Source organism: Cryptomeria japonica, chromosome 11 (assembly GCF_030272615.1).
Source record: "Cryptomeria japonica chromosome 11, Sugi_1.0, whole genome shotgun sequence".
Lineage (NCBI taxonomy): Eukaryota > Viridiplantae > Streptophyta > Pinopsida > Cupressales > Cupressaceae > Cryptomeria > Cryptomeria japonica.
Genome location: NC_081415.1, coordinates 448,961,747 through 448,985,806, shown reverse-complemented (window position 1 = coordinate 448,985,806; position 24,060 = coordinate 448,961,747). Strand labels below are relative to the sequence as shown.

General features: G+C 35.9%; 1 protein-coding gene across 3 annotated transcripts in view; it reads right to left on the bottom strand.

Moving 5' to 3' along the window:
- Positions 1 to 24,060, bottom strand: part of LOC131041404 (uncharacterized) — a 53,662-nt gene that overhangs the window by 10,247 nt on the left and 19,355 nt on the right. For all 3 annotated transcript variants that reach the window (XM_057974474.2, XM_057974473.2, XM_057974475.2), the window contains exon 2: positions 14,824 to 15,218. In XM_057974474.2, the coding sequence (XP_057830457.2) occupies positions 14,824 to 15,218 (395 nt within the window). The remainder of the gene's footprint in view (positions 1 to 14,823; positions 15,219 to 24,060) is intronic.

The window sequence follows — 24,060 nt, the reverse complement described above, 5'->3', positions numbered from 1 at the left end:
GTACCATGGTTTGGTCACACAAGGGCATCGTCGTGTTGTAATTTTAATGGTTGCCATTAGATATTGTTGGACTGCTTTGAGCAGAAGGATGAGGATGAGTACCTCAAGGAGCTTGTCAGAATCAGAGAGCATATCTTTGTAGATTTATATCACCAAAATTCAACAATTTACGGTTATGCTACCTGATGTATCAAAGAAGAGAATCACTTTTCTCTTTATTGTGGATTTATTTTAACTCCTCAAAGCTCTAGTTAAGGGCTTTGCACCCCCATCACTGCAAGGGGCTATTAAGCCGGCTTAGCACTTGACACATTTATTCTAAGAAATGAATTTTCTTCTTAGCATAAAGCACTTACTAGTACTATAGGACAGGAAAAAGGTAACTTTCAGAAAAGAGGATTTAATTCATATACTCAGAAAGCTACACCTCAAACCATTGGAACAAAAAACGTTATGAGATGCTAGAAATGAGCTTAAACCAAAAAAAGAATTTTGGAGCCTAGTCATAGAAGCTTGGAAAAGGGCCAATTCCATTGCATTGAAATAGTTTCAAATGAAGAAAAGATTGGTTATGGGACTGATGAATCAAAACAAAACGCAATAGCAGAGTCAATTGTAGGACATTAGCCTAAGCAATTTGCAGGAGGTAAAACTGCCACTATTGAAGGGACACTTGCAGCTCTTTAAGGAGCACCATGGTATCATCCTTTCAAGGTTCATGGAGAGTTATCCAAACAGTGAACTGTGCTTATTGACAGATTCATTATTTCATGCACCAAGGCAATTCAATGGCCCCAGGTATACCTTGGTGGGAGGCACACAAAGTTCTCAGCATACATCGGTAGCATTCTCTTGAGGAATTTTCCAGAAGTTATCAATCCATGGGCTGAAGTTCAAATCAATGGAGAGACATGGTACTTAGGGGCATATCTGATGGATCTGCACCAGCGGTCACAGCTAACAGTATTGAAAGGACTTTCCATAAGGGATAAGTTTCATGGGCAACCAGTTGCTTTGTGATAGGAGGCATGCCTACTACTTTGCCTTTGGGTAAACACTACACTTATCATGCTGACATCCAAACTATTATGGATAAGCATAGTATTCTGTTCAACAATATGCCTCTAAACCTCCCACCAAATAGGGGATCCCAACAAATCATTGAGTTAGAACAAGGTTAAAAGCATGCCATGATCACCCCCTACTGCCGTCCATAGATTTATACAAAATAAATAGAGAAAGCCATCAAAGAGTTGATAGAGACAAGCCACATCAAACCCAATTCTAATCCATTTACATCATCAATGGTACTTGTAAAGAAAATGATGAGGATATGCATAGACTACAAAGCCTTGAACAAGAAAACAATCGATAACAAATATCCCATTCCAGAGATTGATGATCTTACCAATAAATTGAATGGAGCTATCTACTTTTCCAAAAATTGCCTTGAGGTCCCGCTAACATCAAATCCATGCATGATGAAGACGTGCATGATACGAACTTCAAGTGTCATTGTGAACACAATGAACTCCTTGTCATGTCATTTTGTGATATCAAATGCTCCAACTACTTTCCAATCAATTAGGAATAGATATTCAATGCCTAGTTGAAAATTTATTTTGGTATTCTTTGATGATATACTGACCTTTAATAAAGCTTGGGAAGATCACATGAGACACTTGGATATAATCCTTCAGATATTGCAATAACTTTTATTTGCAAAAAATCTAAATGTGATTTCTGATTATACAGAGATGCTATAGTTGGTCACATCATTAGTGCTCAAGGTGTTTAGGTGGATCAACTGAAGACCCACACAACTCTGACATTGACTCATTTGAGAGGCTTATTTGGCCTATACAATCACTATCAGAGATTGGTCAAGGTTTTCTCACAACTGGCAACACCCCTAGCTTACATGACTAAGAAGGAAGCCTTCTTATGGGATGACATAGCTCAAGAAGCTTTTGAGAAGCTTGAGGTAATGAGCTCGTACCCTACATTTCCCATTCCCAATTTCTCACAGCCATTTGTTGTAGAGTGTGATGTTTCAGGTGACTAGATTGGAGTTGCTCTAATGTGAAAAAATGAAAACTTCAAAAAACGTATTTTCTATTTATGACAAGGAAATGCTTGTTATCATGCATGCTTTAGCTAAGTTCAAGTAGTATTGAGTATGTGGCAGATTTGCAGTAAGAACAGATAAAAACAATCTGAAATTCTTCCTTGGCCAATATAATTTGAATGATTTTAATATGGTTGTTATTACCTTTACCTAAATGTCTACCTTCTACTCCATGTATTCTATTGTTTATGAATGGCTGCTATTATGGCAGAATATGCTAAGAACACTTTTTCTACTAGATGGAAATGTGAAGGATGATAGCTATACAGTAGGAAATGGACTTTATCCTGGATACGAACAGAATTTTCATTTTATTGGAGTCCAAGACAAAGAAGAAAATTATGTGGACTTCGCATGATGCTTGTACATGATCTATAGGCAACTGAGAGAGGTTTCCCTAAAGGACCTCAAGGAAGATGTTCCGAGGCATATTACAGAGCGCACCACTTGCAAATAGAATATGGCAAAATCATACTTTATAAAAAGTTTACTGCACCTTCTACCCATTTGCAAAGTATCTCTATGGATTTCATTGTATGCCTTCCTAAAGTAAATCAAAAGGGTAGCATTATGTTGTAGTGGATTGGTTAACTAAATATGCACATTTCTTTGATCCCTTTAGAATTCAAAGCACGAGTAGCTGACTTGTTCTTCAGCGAGGTTTTCTAACAACATGGTTTGCCTAAAACTATTGTCAACAATAGAGATAGTGGATTTCTCAATGCCTAAGGCTACTTTCATTGATGGTTGCATTATGGAGAATATTGTTATAATACCACTTACCATAGTTCCATTGATATGACACCTTAAATGGCCCTATATGGCTTTAGCACCTACCTTCATTGATGAGGTCTTCACTAACAGAAAAGTACCAGCATCTAGTCAATTGCAAGAGCATAGCCAAGACATTTTGAGGTCACTCGAAGATCATTTGCAGCAGACCCAAAACCAACAGAAGTTTAATGCAAATTGGCACCACACCAAGAGATCCTTTGAAGTTGGAGATATACGGTCTTTCTACACTTGCAGCCTTATAGACAAACTTTCATTAAGTGAAGTGGGGTTAAATAGCTCAAACCCCACTGTGCACCATATAGAGTCTTGAAGAGAGTTGATGAAACGGCCTATAAGTTGAAGTTGCCAATTGGCAGTCATATTCACACTGCTTCAATGAATCTTGCATTAAGAGACATTTGGCCAACATACTGCACCGTCAGTTGATTTGCCACCCTTGGATGATGAGCAGAAACTTATTTTGGTCTAAGGTGCCATCATTGACACATGGGACAAGATACTCAGGGATAGGACTATCATAGAGTACATGGTCCATTGGAAGAAGCTACACATTGAGGATGCTAGTTGGAAGGGACCAGAGATATTTAAATATTCAGCACTGCATCACTTGTGGGTAAGCCATTCCAAGAAGGGTGGATTTGCAAAATTCCCTTTTTAGCTGCAACATTGAGTGAGTGCTCTATCAGCAGTTAGCTAGTACTAATTTCAATTAGGAATGTTAATGTTTGAATAAGGCAGAGAAGTCTTTAGTTCCAAAGCAATTGTATTTTTGTGCCTTCCAATCGAGTAGTTGCTAGGTCTTTTAGTTAGCTTTGGAGTAAAAGGTGGACATATGGTCAGCTAATTGATTAGACTGCCATTTAAGGAGGGGGGGTACTCAATTAACTAATTGAAACTGCCAACAATTTAGGGAGTTAGTTGTCAGCTACCATTGACCGTGGATCACCAGTTTGAGGGAGTATACAATGCACTGGGGAAGAAAAGAATGAGGATCCTTTTGGAAAATTAAAACTAAAACTTGAATTGACACTGCTACAGAAGCTTTAGTGTTTGGGACAAAAAGCCTCAGGTGTATCAATTATTGATTTGTGTCTTTGGACAAAAACTTTCAGGAAACAGCAGTTTGTGGTGCACGACATTATCAAAATTATCACCATGCAAAATATAATCAGCATCAGCATCAGCAAGGTGTTAGATTTACTTGCAGCTGAGCATCACCAAGAACTTCAAGAAATCAGATCTACATACTAGGTGTACCCAGTAAGCGTAACAGTCTAATATAGTCCAGTGCTTTATGTGTGTTTGTGTGTTAGTGTAAAATCCAAAAAATATCATTTGTTGCAAGAATATTTCTGGCTAGAATTTTCTATTTGCATTTAGCTTATAGGGTATTACACAGACCACCTCTGTCTGATTAGAAAAAATGATAAATATCAATGTCATATTCACAATCTAAATCTTGGCGGTTTGTAAATAGTTAACTCTGTCCAATATTGGAGAGCAGAGTGAAATGTACAAGTGCTTGGTCAACTCGAAATAGTATTAGACTTTGGCCCATTCCATCAGAAGTATGAGGAATGTGTATTTCATCCTGATACTGGATCACGGAGTGTGATCCGAAACGTTGATGCAAAAATATTGAACACAATTGAATCCAGAAACTGCTTTCATTCTATACTATGGATTGTGGAAATCTCTTAGCATTGACTGCTACTTCATCTCAACAATATTCAAAGACCCAATCTGAAAATTTGACTCTCTTCATCCTAATGATGGATCACGGAGTGTGATCTGAAACACTGATGCAAAAAATCTTGTGCACAATTGAATCCAGAAGCTGCATTCTCTCTCTTGTTTACATCCCAATATTGCTACATCAAGTTCCTACAGGCATAACAAATGTTATTACTTGTCAGTTGTCCTAAAACCAGTTAAATTGTTAATGTCATTGAAGGTCAAATGAACATCCATCAATCGCCCAACAACTCAGAGTACATAGGCACAATATGAAATCAAAATACACACAGAATATCAGAGCAAAAACATTAACACATTGAAAATGAAAAATATGACATTCTTTGTTAATTTTCAAAATCCAATACATCAAGTTTTTGGCAGAAATATAAAAGCACACACCAATCCTTTAAGCTAATTTGAAAATTCAAATTCACAAAACAGGCTCTGTATCTATCTAGATTTCGAGACTCGCAATCTCTCCTGCAAGCTGCACTCACTGACTTGCATGCTTTCCTCACTTTGCTATCATAACTCCTGCAAACCCTAAAATTTCTTATGATCAAACTGCCCATGGCAGTGTCAGAACAGAGCATCCCTGATAATCAACCCAATACTGCATTCAACCCAAAAAGAGTAACACACCTCTCAAGGATAGTACAAGTCCATAACATGCAGCCCAATATATCCCAATAACAAAAAGAATTTACAGTGAGATAAGCACATATAATAGCAAATTTGTATCTGGTTCCTTTCCAGCATGGAGAGTTCTTTTATCATTTATATATTATCTTCGTGCTTAACCCATGTTCTAGTCAACACGCTTGAATTGCCCTTACACAAGATGGGTATGGTGTATAATGGATGCAAAAGTGCTCTAGAGATTCGTAACATTAGATAGAAAAAAGACATGCTACAACAAGGTTCAATCAAGATGACAATTGTAAACAAGCAACAAAATGAATTCATCTACACAATATGGCTCATGCTTAAACTATGTTCTAGTCAACACGCTTAAATTGCCCTTACACAAGATGGGTATGGTGTATAATAGGATGCAAAAGTGCTCTAGAGATTCTTAACATTAGATACAAAACAGACATGCTACAACAAGGTTCAATCAAGATGACAATTGTAAAGGAGCAATAAAATAAATTCATCTACAGAATATGGTCCAAACAGAATCTGTGGGGTTTTTTGGCTTTAACTGCTCAAACGATCATGGAGCAAATGTTGAGCCATTTAAAGTTTAATAGTTCTAAATTTTAATCTATAAAAACAGAGCATAAAGGCAAAAATATGATTTATGAAAACTTATATTGAACTCCAAAAACTTCAAACATCACGTCGCTGATAGCATAACACCCACCCAAGCATAAGCGCATAGTCCCCTTTAATTGTGTTATTGATCTGAATTTAGATGTTGATATATATGATACAATGGAATATCATATTAGGTCTTTCATAGTTGATTGTTTTCTGAAACTTTACAGTTTGGCAGAGCTTGCTGATCCGAAAAATCTTCAGATGAACTCAGTTGATTGAGAGATCACTCAAACTGTGCATGGATGTCTTGACTTAGCCTCAAGAAGAAGAGATAAAACAAAGGAGGGAAGTCTGTAGATGACAGTTTTGACACAAGTCACTAGCCAAAGGAAAAGTCCCACGAAAGGTAGTAACATAGTGGCAACTACTACTCATAAAATCTAATTAAAAATTGCTAATATGATGTATGAGTAGGCTCCTAAGGACAAAAGACAACAAATATAAATCAGTGCTAGTTCCATAATGTGATGCAGATGAGCATAACGCATAAGTGCAGATGAGCATAAGTGACTTGGCAATTACTTAACTTTTCACAAAAAACTAAAACTCAGGACTTGGGAATAACTCAGCAAATTTATCAAACATTAAAAAATGCATTAATATTTAAACATGTTCTTATTAATATTTAAACATATTGTTTAAGAACATGCATATTACTGAATTTCATGGGCCATCGTACTCATTTCCTTTATATATAGAACAATATTAGAATTCAATGCACTTCATAAATCAAAATACAAGTTCAAAGTTTCAATATATATGAATTTCAAGTTTTAATATCAACAAAAATTACAAATCCTTCTATATGACTAAAGCTCAGAAAAGTCTGCTGCCATTGTGTGGGCATCATGGAAGCAGATGGTGTAGCAGTAGTAGCACCAACAAGAGCCCCATGCATAGTACCAAGCTGTGTATGCAGTGAACCCACCACTGATGTTTTGCCTAAGCTTCATGTGCCTTAATACTGTTTCTAATTTAATCAGTGTCATATTAGAAATTGCCAAACTTGTCTTAGTGAACTAGAGGTCAAAATCCACCAGCTGTTTTCTCAAGGTAGCGTAAAATTTAGATAAGTGATGCCATCTTAAAACAATTACATATTCAATACATTAAATAATTTCATAAATGTCAAGTGTTTAATCAAATTTAATTCCTATGCCACTTATAGAGTTCATATCAATTAAGTTTTCCTATCCAATGAAGTATTTAGAATTGATGCTATTGAAGATAAACTAATTATTTAAGCTCGTTTATTTTACTTATCACATCTAGAGTTTCACCTTGACATGGCTAATTTTGCTGGAAGAAACTAAGAAAGATTTGAAGTTGTGGATGTCTATTCAAATTTTATTGTTTGACAAGGTCAAAAGTCTATATTGAAATAATTTTGTAGTCTAATATCTTCTTTACCTTCGACATCCAGCTCAAAACTAAACACAGATTCCATCATAGTTTATTTCCATATAGGGTTTGATAAAGTTAAATGGAGCTGAATCAAATTTTAGAAATCCCATTATTTAGCATGAGGCTAATGGCTATCAATCCAATGCTATGTTGATTTTGTGTTCAACCCATGATAAACCCCATCAAAATTCATAACCAATATCAAAGATCAAACTGGTTAAATAATTTTGTAGTCCAATCTCTTCTTTACCTCCGACATCCAGCTCAAAACTAAACACAGATTCCATCATAGTTTATTTCCATATAAGGTTTGAAAAAGTTAAATGGAGCTCAATCAAATTTAAGAAATCCCATTATTTAGCATGAGGTTAATGGCTATCAATCCAATGCTATGTTGATTTTGTGTTCAACCCATGATAAACCCCATCAAAATTCATAAACAATATCAAGGATCAAACTGGTTAAATGCATGTTTGGGTCCAAGAATTCCTTAGCCATGCTGGTTTTCAATCTTGAATACCTTTTTGTTGCAACATGTACCAGAAGTCATCCCCACCAAATTCTTAAATATCTAGAGAATTCTAACCTTGTGCCCTAGCCATTGCTTTTTTCATCTGTTCACCACTTGAAGGGTTCATCACACAAAACAAGTGGTGAAACAAATTGTACTTTTTAATGTCAAATCCTAGCCAAGAATTTTTACATAGTGATTTTTAGTGAGTCAATGATTTTGGCTAGTCTTTCAAGAAAAAATTGACAGGTTTTAACCAAAAATCGACACCAAATTTTTAAGCAATTATTGGGCTATACCATTTTCATGCACAAGTACTCACAGGGTTTTTAAACTATGGTTCAACCACATACAAACTCACCATCATTGGAACAGGATGCAACTAAAAAGCTCACTTGCAGAAAAACTAGTTCCATATATGACAAAAAAATACAATTGAAGACTTCTCTAGAAAGTTGAAACAGTTAATCTTCCATCATTCTAAGTGGAACACTTTCCACCACCTCTTGTCAATCCATTCCTTGTTTTAACATAAACACACCCCTTTGGGTTGAGCTAGAACACCAATAGAAAACATAGATCTATTTAAGGTACTTTGAGGAGATGTACTTACTTAAGTGATAAGAGAAATAGAGTTAACTTGGAAATGCATTGTAGTCATGTTATGTATGGGGCTTATTAGCAATAAAAGGTAGAAATTCATAGCCATGTTTCTTGAGATTGTGTCATTGTATAAGTTCATTAAATTTGGAGCAAGTTGGGGCATTTGAAGTGGTTGTCTTAGTGGTCCTAATGGATTTTTTACCCAATTTGGGTTTCTCTTTTTGTTCTTTGCGTTCATTAGCTTTTAGCTTCCTAAATTGCAACATTTGTCAAAGCCAGTATAGGTCAGGTATGTTCAATCTCCATTAATGGGTGTGTAATGTTTTGGGAAACCAATCATAGCATGATAGCAACATCAAAATTTATAGGCTTTTATGTTGTTCAATTATGCATATGGTACTAAAGGGCAAGATGATGTTCATGAAAGGATTTGTATTTCGATTCCTCCAATGGACCCTGAATGTGGTTTAGGGATCACTTATAAAAAATCAATCACATGCAGAAAGAAACAAAGAAATTATATTAAGCATATACCATGAAAGACAAAAAAAGGTCAATGAGATGAAAGCACAAGAAGTTAAAATAGCAAGAACTGCTAAAAAGAAACCAAGAGCTGAAAGAGTAACTAACACATAATACAAGTCCCCATGTAAAAGTGCAGTGGGCCCAAAAAGGGGTAACCCTAGCTAACTCAAGAAAGATTCAACTAAATGATCCAAACACAAATGATAATGTTAAATAAAAACCCCTCAATGAAGCCATGTTAATGAACTAATGGAGACCTAAGCTAAACACATAAGCTGGAGGACAAAGCTGCCTTAACTTGTATCCAGGTCCCAAAAAAGAAGAAAGTTTCATCATCAATAACAATAAATGAGCCCACATAGAAGCTGTTGATGTTTATATGAGAATACCCTAGAGACTGAGAGGTTCTAGCTAGAAACTCCAAGGACACAAGAAAGTCCCTTAAAAACCTCTCTTAACAGCATGACCATTGATAGTGGAAAGAGAAAACAGGTGATGTGCATATGTTCCAACTTCACTATAGCTTAAACTGGAAGAGGAAGGCATACACAATTCAGAACAAATGAAATGCATGCATCTTATATTACATCAAAACACTTAAGAGCTACCTCCAACAAGGATCAAAGATAGACAGAAAGCCTTGTCCTATGATAGCAAGAAAAGCTGGCATCTGGGCCTTTAACGAAATGGAAATAAATCTACATCCTTACAAAAACTACAAATTCCGGTTGACACGAATGCCAAATTTTCCTTTAAATAATTCTTAGGACACCTGAATAGAATAGAATCAATGGAGAATTCTTGTTATAAAAAGTATCTTTGCAGCTTTGTCTTCCAAAGTAAGCCTAGAACAAACTTACACCAAGACCATAACTCTCTTCATTTTTCTTAGACCAACCAGGTGTCCCTTAGAGGGGCCCTCTCCAAGATAAAGGATTAAGTTGCAGAATATTGAATGCAGTCATGTCCAAAAGATCTTGACAATTTAACACTTACAGTAAATATGCCATATAAATTTCTCTCTACCACATCAATCATATAAGGAGATAGAAATGCCAACTATAATTAGCATTGTTTTGACCATCAGGGTTTATAAAGCATTGGCCATCCAAAAACTATGTTTAAGCAATGTTCTTATGGACATGTCATTAGTATAAAAAGGGTTGAACACGGTGTAGAGACATCCCAAGGATGATGGAACAAGGGCGAAACACCCTCATCGCTGTCCCTTTAGGTGCCACCTGCAGGGAGGGCATCCCCTGGATGGTCCTAGAGGGGCATTTCCATCTGCAAGGGGTGTTCCCCATGCCATTTAAAACTAAATAATATTATAATAATATTCATTTAAAAAATTAATAAATAAATTACAGTCAAGCTCTGTAAATTTTCTTTTCATAGAGTTTCTAAATCTTCATTACCATTTCCTGGTAAGCAGGCAAAGCAAAACCAGAGACAAATATAAATATAACGAGTTGAAAATATTCTACTTCTTCACCTCTGCAGCCCTCACCTTTGCCTACCTTATATTACACAGCCACTCCTCTGTTATCTTTACACCATCCTAATCATTCAGTCTTAATTTCAAAAAACAACAAATATCTTTCAATAAATATCAGTTGATTTAGTTTTTTATTTTTTACAGCTTGAATTGCAACTAGATATAATGTTGGCCCCAGATCCAGTCCAATTTGAACCCAATTTGAATTCCAGGTCAATCTGGGCAGGATTTCTCGCAAGGGGCTTTTTTTTTATGGTAGGTTCATTCCAGACAAACCTGTGCAAATCCATCAAGAGTGTGTATATTTTTTCGTTATTCCATATGAATTCATCAAGAATCTGCCATTTTTTGCTAACTTTGACTGTTACTTAATGCTGTTCTTTGCATGTTCAATGTTGGCTATTAACCATTAGAATATGGACCCCCAAATCCACAAACTAAAGGAGCTTAGACCTGATTCTTTATCAAGGCCACACCTTGGTACTAACGTTCTCAGGGAATTAAAAAAGCCAGAAAATGGTAAAGGAGCCAAGGCATTTTGAACAAGGTCCTCAGTCTGTGCAAAGAGCATGCAGAGCTATATTATATGTGAGCCACCAATAAGCACGATATGCAGACTGCCAACATGAGGGTCACCACTGAAGCTCAGATGGACAGGGGTTGTAGGGGGCACACTTTGAAGTGCCCAAGCTGTACAAAAAACAGAAGCCTGTAATTCAATTAATAAAACTAGTCATATGGTAGAGTAGAGCCCACAATATGCCTGGTAAACAAATTTTAAAACTGTGCCCACTTTTTAATGTCATAAGCCTCGCACACAAGTCTGTATGGCAACCCAAAAACAATTAATGAAACCCTTAAATTTTCAAAAATAGTTTTAGGTTAATTTTGATTTAAAATTGAACTTTTAAATGTTTTTATTAAATGTTTTATAAATATAAATTTATAATTATAAATGTTAATGTTTTTTAGTTTTATTAATTATTAATTTTATTGATTAGCTCAAGATGTGATGATGAATAATAATGACATATTATAGTTTTATTATTTTTTAATATTGAACAATGTATATATTTATGATTTTTATATGTTTTTAAAAGGACAAACCCAAAATGAACAACCTCAAAAACCCACAAATGAGCCTGCTAAATCAAACCCAAACTGGAACCAGTAATTTAACATTAATGATGCACTCAAGTTTTGGATAAAAATTTGTCATCCCTGAAACCCATTCCCGTGCCCACCCTATTCTGAGACTCCATGGAAAACTTGTTTAGATGAACTTGATTTCCCACATACTTCATCTCATTTGCCATCATTCATCTAAATCACAAATTCCCCACTCTTTTGTTCAAACATTGTGCAATAGGGAATTTCTATCTCACTATAACTAACCCACCTTCCCCTCTCTCCACAAGCAATTGAAAATTTAGTTTAAAGTTTAAGCAAACAGCTTTCAGAAATCATTTCAAAAGCTCTCTTAAAGCTGATTTTATTTATTCTTAAATGACCTGGGATGTAGTCACTAATGGAACTTGTCCTCAAGCAGATGATTAGATCATAATGAATATTTATTTAGGGCTGGATCCACTATTAGCAATTGAAACTCCCTGCACAATATTTGAAAGCCTACTTTACCTCTTCCACTATCTGCCTGTACTTTTTCCAACAAGAAACCTGTTTTTCATTTTCTTTTGTGGTTAGGTATTTATCTTAAATAATTCTCCTACATATATATTGTATACTTATTTATTAATTTCTCTTGCTTATTAATCGTTCATCATATTTTTGTTCTTCCCTTTTTATACATCCATATTTATTTTGTCATATATATTCTCTTTTCTATTCAATCACATTTATTCATGCTCTAAATTCATATGGTAGACCTACTTTGTATTTTTTTTTTCATTTTTCTTTTGTTTATTTTTATCATTCTCTTCCATTTATTAATTTATAATTTCAACTTTTAATTTTCCTCCCTCTTACCTAACTCCTTATGTCACCTTCCTTTTCTCCCTCCTCTTTTTAAACTGACCTAGTCTGCTACTCACTCATTTTACTCCCCGATAGCACTCAATCATCCTGATGATTGATCACAGAGCATGATCCGTTGATGTGAAAGCTACCACACAATCTGATCCAGTAACAGCTCTTCCAAATCTCATGGATTGTGGAAACTTGATGTCTTTAAGAAACCTAATGTTAATAGTTTTGTAAGGAAAATAGAATGTGTTTGATCAAAATAACTCAAAAACCACAACACAAAAGAAGAATTAAGAATAGCTTGAGTTCAATTAAAGGAATCATATAAACTATTGTTCTCTCTGTAAGGGATTTGCAGAATCCTTTTTAAGTTTTGAGATCTTTTCTTCCTCTGTTCACCTTATTAAGGAAGTTGAAAATTGATATGTTTGTTTTTCTTTTGTTGGAGAAATATTCCTGACATTTTGGATTAGTATCAAATGCATGTACGAAATAAGTCACCAATAATGTCCTTACAAAAACTGTTTGTCCAATGATACTTTCCTGTGTACAAACCCAAAGAAAAAAAAATCTAACAATTTAATATAATCTACTCAGGCCTGTCACTTTTGTAGGCTTCCTCTGTTTCACTTTCAGAGAATCAAGAATGTTTAAAATGCATTTTTCCATGCACCTTAGGTTTGTCATTTCACAAGACCGCAAAGATGTGGATTAATATTAGAGCTTCAGAATTTTGGATATTTCAGCCTGCTAGGCTAAGAAACTTAAGTATTTCAAGATGCCAATAAGTAAAATTTCTGCTAACTCGGATCAAAATAGCTAAAGTCATCAGTTAAATATAATAGAAAAACAGCAAGATAAAAGCAACCCTGAAATTAAGGAACCATCTGCCCTAACAGCCAAATCTGTGACAATTAATCTGTACTGCCAAAAGATGATCACAAAGGACCACAATTTACAAATTCCTCACAAAAATAACCAAAACAGCTAAGCCTTTTGATCCAGACTTGAAATAAAGACTTCAAGCACTTCCTAGGACCAAAGCAAGGAAGCATTTTAGCAAAATTATGGCTTGCATGGATAACAAGCACTGTTCACTCAATCAAGAATTGTAAGAATTACAGAGACATAAGCAAAGAGATATTATGGACATGTGAAATAAAACTACCATCATGCTTTTCCTTAGAACAATATTGCTAATATCTTGAACAAAAGCAGACCACCTAGAATGCCTGATATATTGTATAGAATAGCACAAACAAAAAGAGAACACACCAGCCCACCTAAAGACACTCTAGAATTTGTTCTTTTATAAGGATTTAAAGATAGCCAAGCTTTATTTTGCCATCCAGTTCCTTCGCCTCTCCTTTTTCTTCTTCTTCACTGACCTCTATCCTGCTGCATCCGGTCGCATACATCATGTAGTTATTAGAAATCTTATATGTAAAATTACACCTTTACAGCAATAGACTTTACACAACTGATTAACAAGAAGATCAAAACAGTCCTGTGAATCACACTCGCAGTATCATCAATTAAAAAGATATATCCTGTAAATAAAAAAAGCAAATGATTTCTTAAAATTCAAAACTGTGATATATAGGGACCAGTAAAAGCTGTCCTGAAACAGAGTATAAGGCTTTTTTAAGATTCAGAACTGTGTTAGAAATGGTTTAGTATAAAATTTCCTGCCCTACCGCAGTGGTGTTTGTTCCATAAGCTATTATAAAAATCAAATCTACATTTGTTGCATTACATATAAAATTGAAGCAAGCCATAGTTCCCAAACTCGCTGCAAGTCGTGCGAGTTATCCGAGTCGCCGAGCCGAGCAGACCTCGCCGAGTTTTTATGACTCGGCCCGAGTCATGGAATATGATATATAATTTCATATATATATAATTGTAAAAGTATATTATTTCAAGATTTTGCCGAGTCATTGCCGAGTCGTTGCCGAGTTGTAGCCGAGTTGTAGCCGAGTCGAGTTGGCCTTGCCAAGTCCGAGCCGAGTCCGAGTCTGGGAACTTTGCTATAAAGTATAAAATAGATGCCAGAAAGTGGAGAAACCAAGAGGGACTAAGCAATAACTGACAGCCTTAATATACAAATCTCATAAGTAAACCTCCACCACAATAATAATGAAATCTCATAAGCAGGATTCAGCTTAACTTAAACACAAGGATCTTGTAAACAAATATAAGATGTTTGAAAATTAATAGCAATAATCCTCCAAAGAATCAAATAAAATAAATCTAATAACTTCACATTTTTTCCATTCTAAGCAAACTAGCTTTGCAAGTAATGAATCTTGAAAATACCTCTTGTTTAACTATGACTCCTCCAAATTCACTTCCTTCAGGCTGAGCATTAGTAGATTCCCTCCAGGGTGAAAGTTTTGCCACTCTTCCAGTACCAGAGCTATCTTTTTTATCTATTTTCACTTGCGATTCAGAGGACACAGTGCAGATAAAACTGTCACCTAGCATTTCTGTTGAATGAGTCCTAACAGCTGATACAGATTTGGATTTCTCAACATTCTTCTTTGCGTCATTCTTCTTGAATGTACCATTTACTTCAATATCTGGTATCTGTGTTTCTCTGCACTCTTCAGTTTTAATAACACAGTTATCAAAATTGGTACACTTATGAACAGCCTCCTCAATTTCACAATCCGGACCCTCAATTTTTTCATGAGTACCCCCAGATACATATTCTGAAAAACAATCACAAAATGAGAAGCTCTAGGTAAGATCCAATGGAATTAAATGTTTTTAAGCTATGTAAATTAAGGACTCTAGCATATGACACTACCACAAGGAAGAAAAGCACTCAATTAGATTAACAATTAACACAGTTTTTGCACAACTAATTTGCAGAAAATGAAACAGTTTTCCAAGTCCGTAAAACTGCAGCATATGAAAAATTATAAAGTTGCAAATTCATGAGCCACTAGAAAAGGAAAAATGGTGATGCACTTATTAAATGTTGTCATTTTACTTCTAGTCAAAAAAAATACAATTTGATCCAGGTAAGCTGCCAGCAAAGGTAAGAGCTTCAAGCTATTTTTAGGACAGCAAGACAAAGTTTTCCAAAAGTTCAGAACTTGGTAGTGGTGTGCCTTGAACCCACACCCGATTTTGTTTCTTTTCGACAAAATGGTGGCCCCCTTTTGATTTCTCTTATTTTCTTGTTTTTGCCTTGTCTCTTGTTTCTCTTTGTTTTCTTGCCCTTGCCCTGTGTTTTCTTTTCAAACTTTAGAGTTCTTTCATTCGGCATGCCGCATGCTCCAGCCCCAATCCCTGATGCCTTCCTCTCCGTGTTGTTTGTTTTGCTGTTGCAGGCGTCGGTGTTCCAAGTTTTGTCTTGCATTAAGTGGAAATCCCGAACCCCAATCCCCGATGGCAGCAACGTCTCGTCACCTTGGGGTTGAGCCTAACGACGTCTAGCTGAGCACTTATTGTGTACAATGGACACTAATGGCAGTTTAATAATGAAGCATAGTAAGTTTTAAGGACCAAATGCACCATTTAATTGTCATTTTAACACTTACTATTGTGTGCTCAAGCTCTTTGCAATTGTTCTTCGTAATCCTAGCTCCGAACCACTATGTTTCGTGCTTGTTTGTGTGTTCATGGTTGAGTGTTTGCTTCCCCGTGAGTGGCATGTATTCATGATGGTGTCTCCTTCCATTTCCTATGTGTGTTTGTTGTTTGCTTTCTCTCGCTTTTGTTTTCTTCTTGTTGTGATGATCACATGTATTTGTGAGGGCCTTAGCTTTTTCGTTGGTTTCGCATTTCTTGGTTTCATCCTTCTTGTTTTTTTTCTTCATTTTTCATGCTTGGGTTCAATCTTGGGGTCTTGCATTTCCTTTTACTTATTGTTTTTTGCCTTGGCATTGCATTTTCCTTTTTATGCATCTTTCTTTGTTTTAGTTTTGCTCGCTTCATTGAATCTTGTCATTCCTCGACACGTCAACTAAGGTTATTTGTGATGTCGTCATCACAACTCAATTAGGCCTCAAGTGTGCCTTTTTAGTTTGCAAACTTTTCAACAGTTAAGTCAAAGCCCCAATCGCTGAAAGGGTTAACTGAAAGATGCAAGTTTCATTGCCAATATCCTCATAGAATCCATTGACATGGTGGGGCCTGAAAATGTTGTCCAAGTCATAACGGACAATGCTAAAAATTGTAGGGCAGCTAGGTCTATAGTGGAGGCTACATATGGGCATATCTTTTGGACAACATGTGCAATCTACTCACTCAATTTAATCATGCAAAAGATCGGCACATAAATTGATTGGGTGAAACAAGTGTACGTGGAGGGCGAGGAGATTCAAATGTTTGTAACTAATCATCATATGTCACAAGCCACTTTTAGGACCTCCAATTTGGAGTTGTTGAAGGTAATTACTAATTTAAATTTTATTTTTTAATTTCTTATCTTTTAGTTTTCATAGTTGATATATGATGTGTATTTTTTTGTCATGTAAGGTTGCTGAAACACGATTTGCATCTCACACGCTCGTCTTAAGACGACTTGTGAAGGTGCGAGAGGCCTTGAGTTCTATGGTCATCAACACCTTATGTGTAAATGATGTTCAATTCTCAATTCAACATGCAAGATGTATTCTATTTTATATTTTCTTGATCTATGTAGTATCTATTTATATGATAAATCAGATTATCTTCTTTTGTATGGCAGGTGAGAGGAGCATTTATAGATTTCGATGTTCTTCTCACAAATATCGATTGATATATATATATGCAAGAGGGGAGGATCAAGCAATGCCTTGACCGGTCATGTCTCATAGACATGACCGATCAAGACATTACTTGATTGCACCCTTTGAATTATAATTACCAATCGGTGTTTACTTTAATCAACAGCCCAATACTAATCAGGGTCTACGTAACTTATTATCCGATGCCAATCGGTGTCTACGTGACATGTTAACCGATGCCAATAGGTGTCTAAGTGACTTGGTGATCGCTTAACTAATAGTTAGATACCAAGCGGTGTATGCTTTGCCACCCGATAACAATCGGTTAAACTTGATAATCATCATTTGTTTACTGTTGATAAATCAACCGATATAAATCGGGATACATGGTTAGCCCGATAATAATCGGTGATCACAATTATAATGCAAACCGATATTAATCGTTATACTATGCTATGATATGATTATCGATAGTTTGAGCATTGATCAAACTAAGTAGATTGGACATATACAAGTGAAGAAGGATCATCAAATGAGAGAACAATAGCTTGAAGTTTTCCTAATAGTTTATCAATAGGATAAATGATTGAATGAGAGACTTCATTTATCTCTCATTCAATCATTTATCTTACCGAAGCTATCATGCATTAACACTCCCTCTTAGCTAGGTAAGATAAATGAAAACAATATATCAAGCATCACAATTCAAATGATGGTCAGTATTCTTTACACAATCTGACTTTCTAGAAAATCATATCACCTAATCACATGATATGAAGTATCACCTAAACACGTAATACAAATGTCCATCACGTCAATCTTGTGATGACAGGATATCACCTAAGCATGTGATATCAGTATTGCCTAAACACGCAATACTTAAGGATAATCATATAAAAAAAGATTAAATTCACATCTTATCCAAGTTGTGGTATGTGCACTAACATCTTATACAAATGTTTTACCACAACACAATCATGGCACATCCATGACACACCAAAGATCCAACATGATAACTGGTTTGGACATCATAAGATTGTCACCTTATAATGTCTACATACAAGTGTTCATTATCTTGAGAGATTGTCACCTCTTAGATATGAACCCAGGGGATAAAATCCAAAATGTCCTATCATAACAAAGAAGTTTACACATTAAACATCTTATTGATGTGCAAATACAAATTACAAAGCAAATTACCTTTCTATCATACCTAAACCTTTTCTGAAGTGATCAACCTTCACTCTGGAAAGAGGTTTGGTCAGAAAATCTGCAGTTTGATCTCCTGTACAAACATATTCTAATTTGATCACATTCCTGTCTACCATATCTTGCACATAGTGGTATGGAATCTCAATATGCTTGGATCTGTCATGGAACACTGGATTTACTTAAAGTTTTATGCAGCACTGATTGTCACAATGTATAACAGTGGGTTTCATAGGTTGTCCAAACAACCCCACAAGCAACTTCCTAAGCCATACTGCCTCTCGGGCAGCCATAGAAGTTGCAATGTATTCTGCCTCAGTGGAGCTTTGAGCTACAGAAGACTGTTTCCTGCTGATCCAAGATATCATAGTTGAACCTAGACTGAAGCAACACCCTGAAGTGCTTTTTTTGTCAGTCACACTTCCAGCCCAATCTCAATCTATAAATCCATGTAGGTCTATATCAACTTTCTCATATTTGAGACCAAGGTTTAGGGTACCTTGTAGGTATCTCATGATGTGTTTCACTGCAACCAGGTGTATCTCCTTAGGTTCACACATAAACTGACTTAAAGCATTAACTGCATAACAGATATCTGGCCTTGTATTTACCAGGTACATCAGGGACCCAATCATCTATCTGTATTGAGTAGGGTCAGTGGGTTGTGACTCTGTTGTTGCTTCTTTAAGTTTATGTAAATTGGTTTTCATAGGAGAGGTCACGAGCCTACAGTTTAGCATTCCGAATCTCTTCAAAATATCCAAGGTATACTTTCCTTGGTTTAGTATAATGTTGTCAGAATTCTGCCATACTTCCAATCCTAGGAAGTAATGAAGGAGTCCCAAGTCCTTCATATCAAATTCTTTGGATAGATCTTTCTTGCATTGATCTATAAGGTGATCATTTCCTATGATTAATAAGTCATCAACATATAAAATCAATATTAGCATATCACCTTTATTTCTTTTGTAGTATTGATTAGGATCTGCATCATTTTTAGAGAAACCAAGTCCTGAGAGATAGGTGTCAATTCTTTCATACCAGGCCCTGGGAGCCTGTTTAAGCCCATAGAGAGCTTTCTTGAGTCTACACACATGAGACTCTGCATCATGAATTTCAAACCCTTCAGGTTGCTCTAGGTAGACTTCTTCTGAGATCTCACCATTTATAAATGTTGTCTTAACATCCATCTGGTGTACCTTCCACCCTTTTGCTGCTGCAATGGCTAATACAGCTCTTACTGGTGTATACCTGGCAACAGGTGCAAAAGTTTCTTCATAATCTATTCCTTCCCTTTGTGAGAACCCTCTAGCTACAAATCTGGCCTTGTGTTCTTCAATACTGCCGTCTGCAACATGTTTGATCTTGAAAAGCCATTTAGATGAAACAACAGATTTCTTAGTTGGCCTAGGAATAATCTCCCAAACATCATTTTTCATAATGGACTGATACTCTTCAGACATGGCATCCTTCCATACTTGATGTTCAAGTGCATCTAATACATTGTTTGGTCCGGCTTTAGAGAGATCATTCATAACGGCAACATAGCTAGTGAATTTATTAGGCCTTTTGCATTCCCTGAAGGAGCAACAAACTTTTGAGCTTCTGCTACAATCTTGGTGGCCCATAGTGGTCTTTTCTTGAGGTTTTCTCTAGGTGGATTTTGGGTTTCACTTATAGTTTCCTCAGGATTCTCCCTCTGAAGCTCAGGAGTAGGATCTTCAACTATGCTAGGGGTAGGGATATAGACTTCAGGCTCTAGAAGCTTTGGGCTTTTTTTGAAGGCTAAGTCCTCTTCAAAGATCACATCCCTACTTAGTTCAATATTCTTCTAACCAGGTATATAGATCCTGTAGGCTTTGGAGGTTTCACTATATCCTACAAGGATTCCCCTTTTTCTAGAAGGCTCTAATTTTAATCTTTTCTCCCTAGGTACATGAATATAGACAGGGCATCCAAATATCCTAAGGTGGCTGATATCTGGTTTTGATTTAGTAAAGACTTCCTCAGGGGTCTTATCTTCAAGATGGTAGTGAGGACATCTGTTTTGAATATATACAACAGTGCTAGTTGTTTCTGCCCAAAGATTGACATTTAGATTCTGATCAAGAATCATAGCTTTGGCAGCTTCAACGATTGTCCTGTTTTTCCTCTCAACTACCCCATTTTGTTGAGGATTATAAGGTATTGTTAACTCCCTCTTAATCCCTGAATTTTTACAAAACTCTTTAAATAATTCTAATGTGTATTCCCCCCCCCCATTATCAGTTCTTAGAGTTTTAATTTTATTTCTTGAGTAGTTCTCTGTTAGTGATTTGAATTCTTTAAACCTATTAAGAATCTCAACTGATTCTTTACATTTCAGAAAGTAAATCCAAGTTTTCCTAGAGTAGTCATCAACAAATATTACATAATACAAAAATTGAAAAATAAATTGAATGAATGATTCAATAATCTGATAATCTATTCAACAATATGCAAGCGTATATAAAGAGATTACAAGGACGACGTTCTAAATTAAGAACAAGTCGTTTAAAGTGAACTACCAAAAAGCTAAACGCTAAATAAAGCTTCAAAGCTAATTAACTAAAAAGAAAAAGCTAAATGCTAAATATAAAGCTTAAAAGCTAAATGACCATTAAACAGGGAACTAAATATAGGTGACTAAAATATAATTAAATATTCTAATACCCTCCCTTAATGGTCATTCTATCTACTAACTACCCTACAGAAGACACTGTAGGTCTTTTGATCACAAATGAAAAGAACACTCTGCTGTGGTGGAGACCCTCCCTAGATCTGAAAAGTGTTAATGACAAAGAATACCAAAACCCATCCAACTTGACGTTGGGTAACCAAACTAAAACCTGAAACCATGATTTTGAGGAAAAATCGGCAAACCCTCCAACACTGAAGATGCAAATCATCATTTTTGTGGAAAAAAATGGTAAAAACCCTTGAAACGATTTTTGTGGAAAAAATCAAACAAAACCCTAAAACTTCGCATGGCAAGACCCAAAACACCACGTGGTAAGAAACCAAACATCACGCGGTAAAACATCAGACATCATGCGGGAAAACACCAGACAACATCACATGGTAAAATACCAGACATCACGTGGTAAAACCCTGATTTTTGAGAAAAAAATCAAACAAAACCCTCCCATGATTTTTTATGGCGAAAAATAAGAAAACCCACGCAAGCTTTGCAGATGACAGATAATAATTTTTAAGGAAAAAATTCTAAACCTTGCGAACAATTTTTGAGAAAAAAAATTTGGGAAAACCCTGGGACCTGTAGGACGAGGTCTGGCCTAAATCAATCTGATCAAGGCAATGATATTCAGATATCGTGAACATGCACTGTTTCCAGGTGTTGTGGTAGCTGTTGAACTTCTAACTGTGTTCCAACATGATGTTGGTCAAAGATGCCATCACAAAAATGGAGGTTGAACGAGGTCAACCTAGTGAAAGCATGAGACAAAAGAATCTGATTCAAAAATCAAAATAGAAGCAGCTGCACAAAAAATCTGAAACCCTGGAGGAGAATTCTGGCACGAATTCTAAGGTGCAAATATCAAGGTTTGGAAGAAATCCAAAAATTAAAAAAAAATTGCAAACTTAAAATAGCATAAATGGTGCCCAAAAAAAACAGCAAAAATCCCAACGTCCACAGAAATAGCAGAAATTGTGAACTTTATTTAAATTCCAAGGCAAATTTGCTGGCACAAAATTTGAGGTGCAGAAAAGGAGGCACCCAAAAAAATCTGAGACCAACCCAAAAAAGCTCTCGAAAAACCCACCAAGAATCTGAAATCAAAATGCAGAACTGACAACTCAAAAATCGAGGCACGAAAAATGATGCACCTAGAAAAATCTGACAACGACTCAATTGAGGTCTGGAAAAAACCCACCAAGAATCTGCAAGCAAAATAAAATTTCAACTTGAACTAAAGGGTCAAAACCCTAGTCGAAAATTGCAAAAACCCTAGGAAAAAAAACTCCAAGTTGCAGGCCCGAAAATCTCCAGAACTCTAAAAAAAATATGAACTGCTGCCCAACACAGAAATTCGCCCACAAACCAGAAACCCTCAAAAAGCCTTCTAAAAAGCAAAATCGTTAAAAAAAATCTGGAAAATATTCTAGAAAGAAGGGCATGAATTTTTATTAAAAAGTTCGCCAAACTTTAAAGAATCCCATTGACCCGCTCTGATACCATGAAAAATAAATTGAATGAATGATTCAATAATCGGATAATCTATTCAACAATATACAAGCGTATATAAAGAGATTACAAGGACGACGTTCTAAATTAAGAACAAGTCGTTTAAAGTGAACTACTAAAAAGCTAAACGCTAAATAAAGCTTAAAAGCTAATTAACTAAAAAGAAAAAGCTAAATGCTAAATAAAGCTTAAAAGCTAATTAACTAAAAAGCAAAACGACCATTAAACAAGGAACTAAATATAGGTGACTAAAATATAATTAAATATTCTAATAAAAATCCCCCCAAAGAAGGTACGGACATGGGTCCACATACATCAAAATGAACTAACTCAAAATTTTTACTTGTTTTCCTAGTACTATTTTGAAAAACACCCTTAGTATTTTTACCTAGGGCACATCCTTTGCATGCCCCTGAATGATATTGCTTTAACTTAGGTAGGCCTGTGACAAGGTCTCCCATTGATGATAAAGCTCTAAAATTCAAGTGGCCTAGTCTTCTATGCCATACTTCATTAGCATCTGTAGTTTCATGGATTAGGACTAAATTGGGCTCTGTGCATAGCTCATACAAGTAGCCTTGTCTTTGACCAATAGTTTTAGCTTTCTTGATGGATGAATTCTTTGGCCAAGCCAATACTCTATTGTCCATGAAGGTCACTCTGTATCCATTGTCCTCCAGTGCTAATATTGAGACTAGATTTCTCTTGATGCCTGGAACATATAGTAGTCCTTTAAGTTGTAATGATACACTTGATTTTAGTTTGATGGTGCAGGTTCCAACTCCTCTGACTGGATGTGTGGAGTCATCTTCGATAGTTACTTCCTCATCATTCTTCTGTTTCATGGAGTCTAGCACTTCTCTGAATCCTGTAATGTGTCTGGATGAGCCACAATCGATCACCCAGAGTTAACTTCGTTTGATGCTTGGTTTGTGAGTGCTGAATAGAGTACATACTTCTCGGGGTCTTCTTCCCTTTTAGATTTTCCTGTTTTGGCAAATGTGGCTTGTTGCTTAGCTCTTTCTGGACATTTGGCAACATAGTGCCCAAATTTGTCACATCTGTAACATTGAATCTGAGAAAGGTCCTTCATGAAGGTGTTCCTACCGTGACGACCTTTTATCTTTTTGAATTGTTTTTGCTTGCTTTTCTTGTTTGAGTTTGTATTTAGAACTTGGAGATCTTCATCTATATTCTTTTGCTTGATCCCTTTCTTATTTTGCCTTGATTCCTCTTGGAGACAGTCAGCCTTTAGCCTATCGAATTTTGGAAATTCATCCCTTGCACTGATGCCTTGGACGAATGTTTCCCATATGCTAGGCAACCCATCTAGAGCAATGAGTGTTAATTCTTTGCTTTGGATCTCATATCCAAGAGTTGCCAGTTCATCCCTTAGGGCTG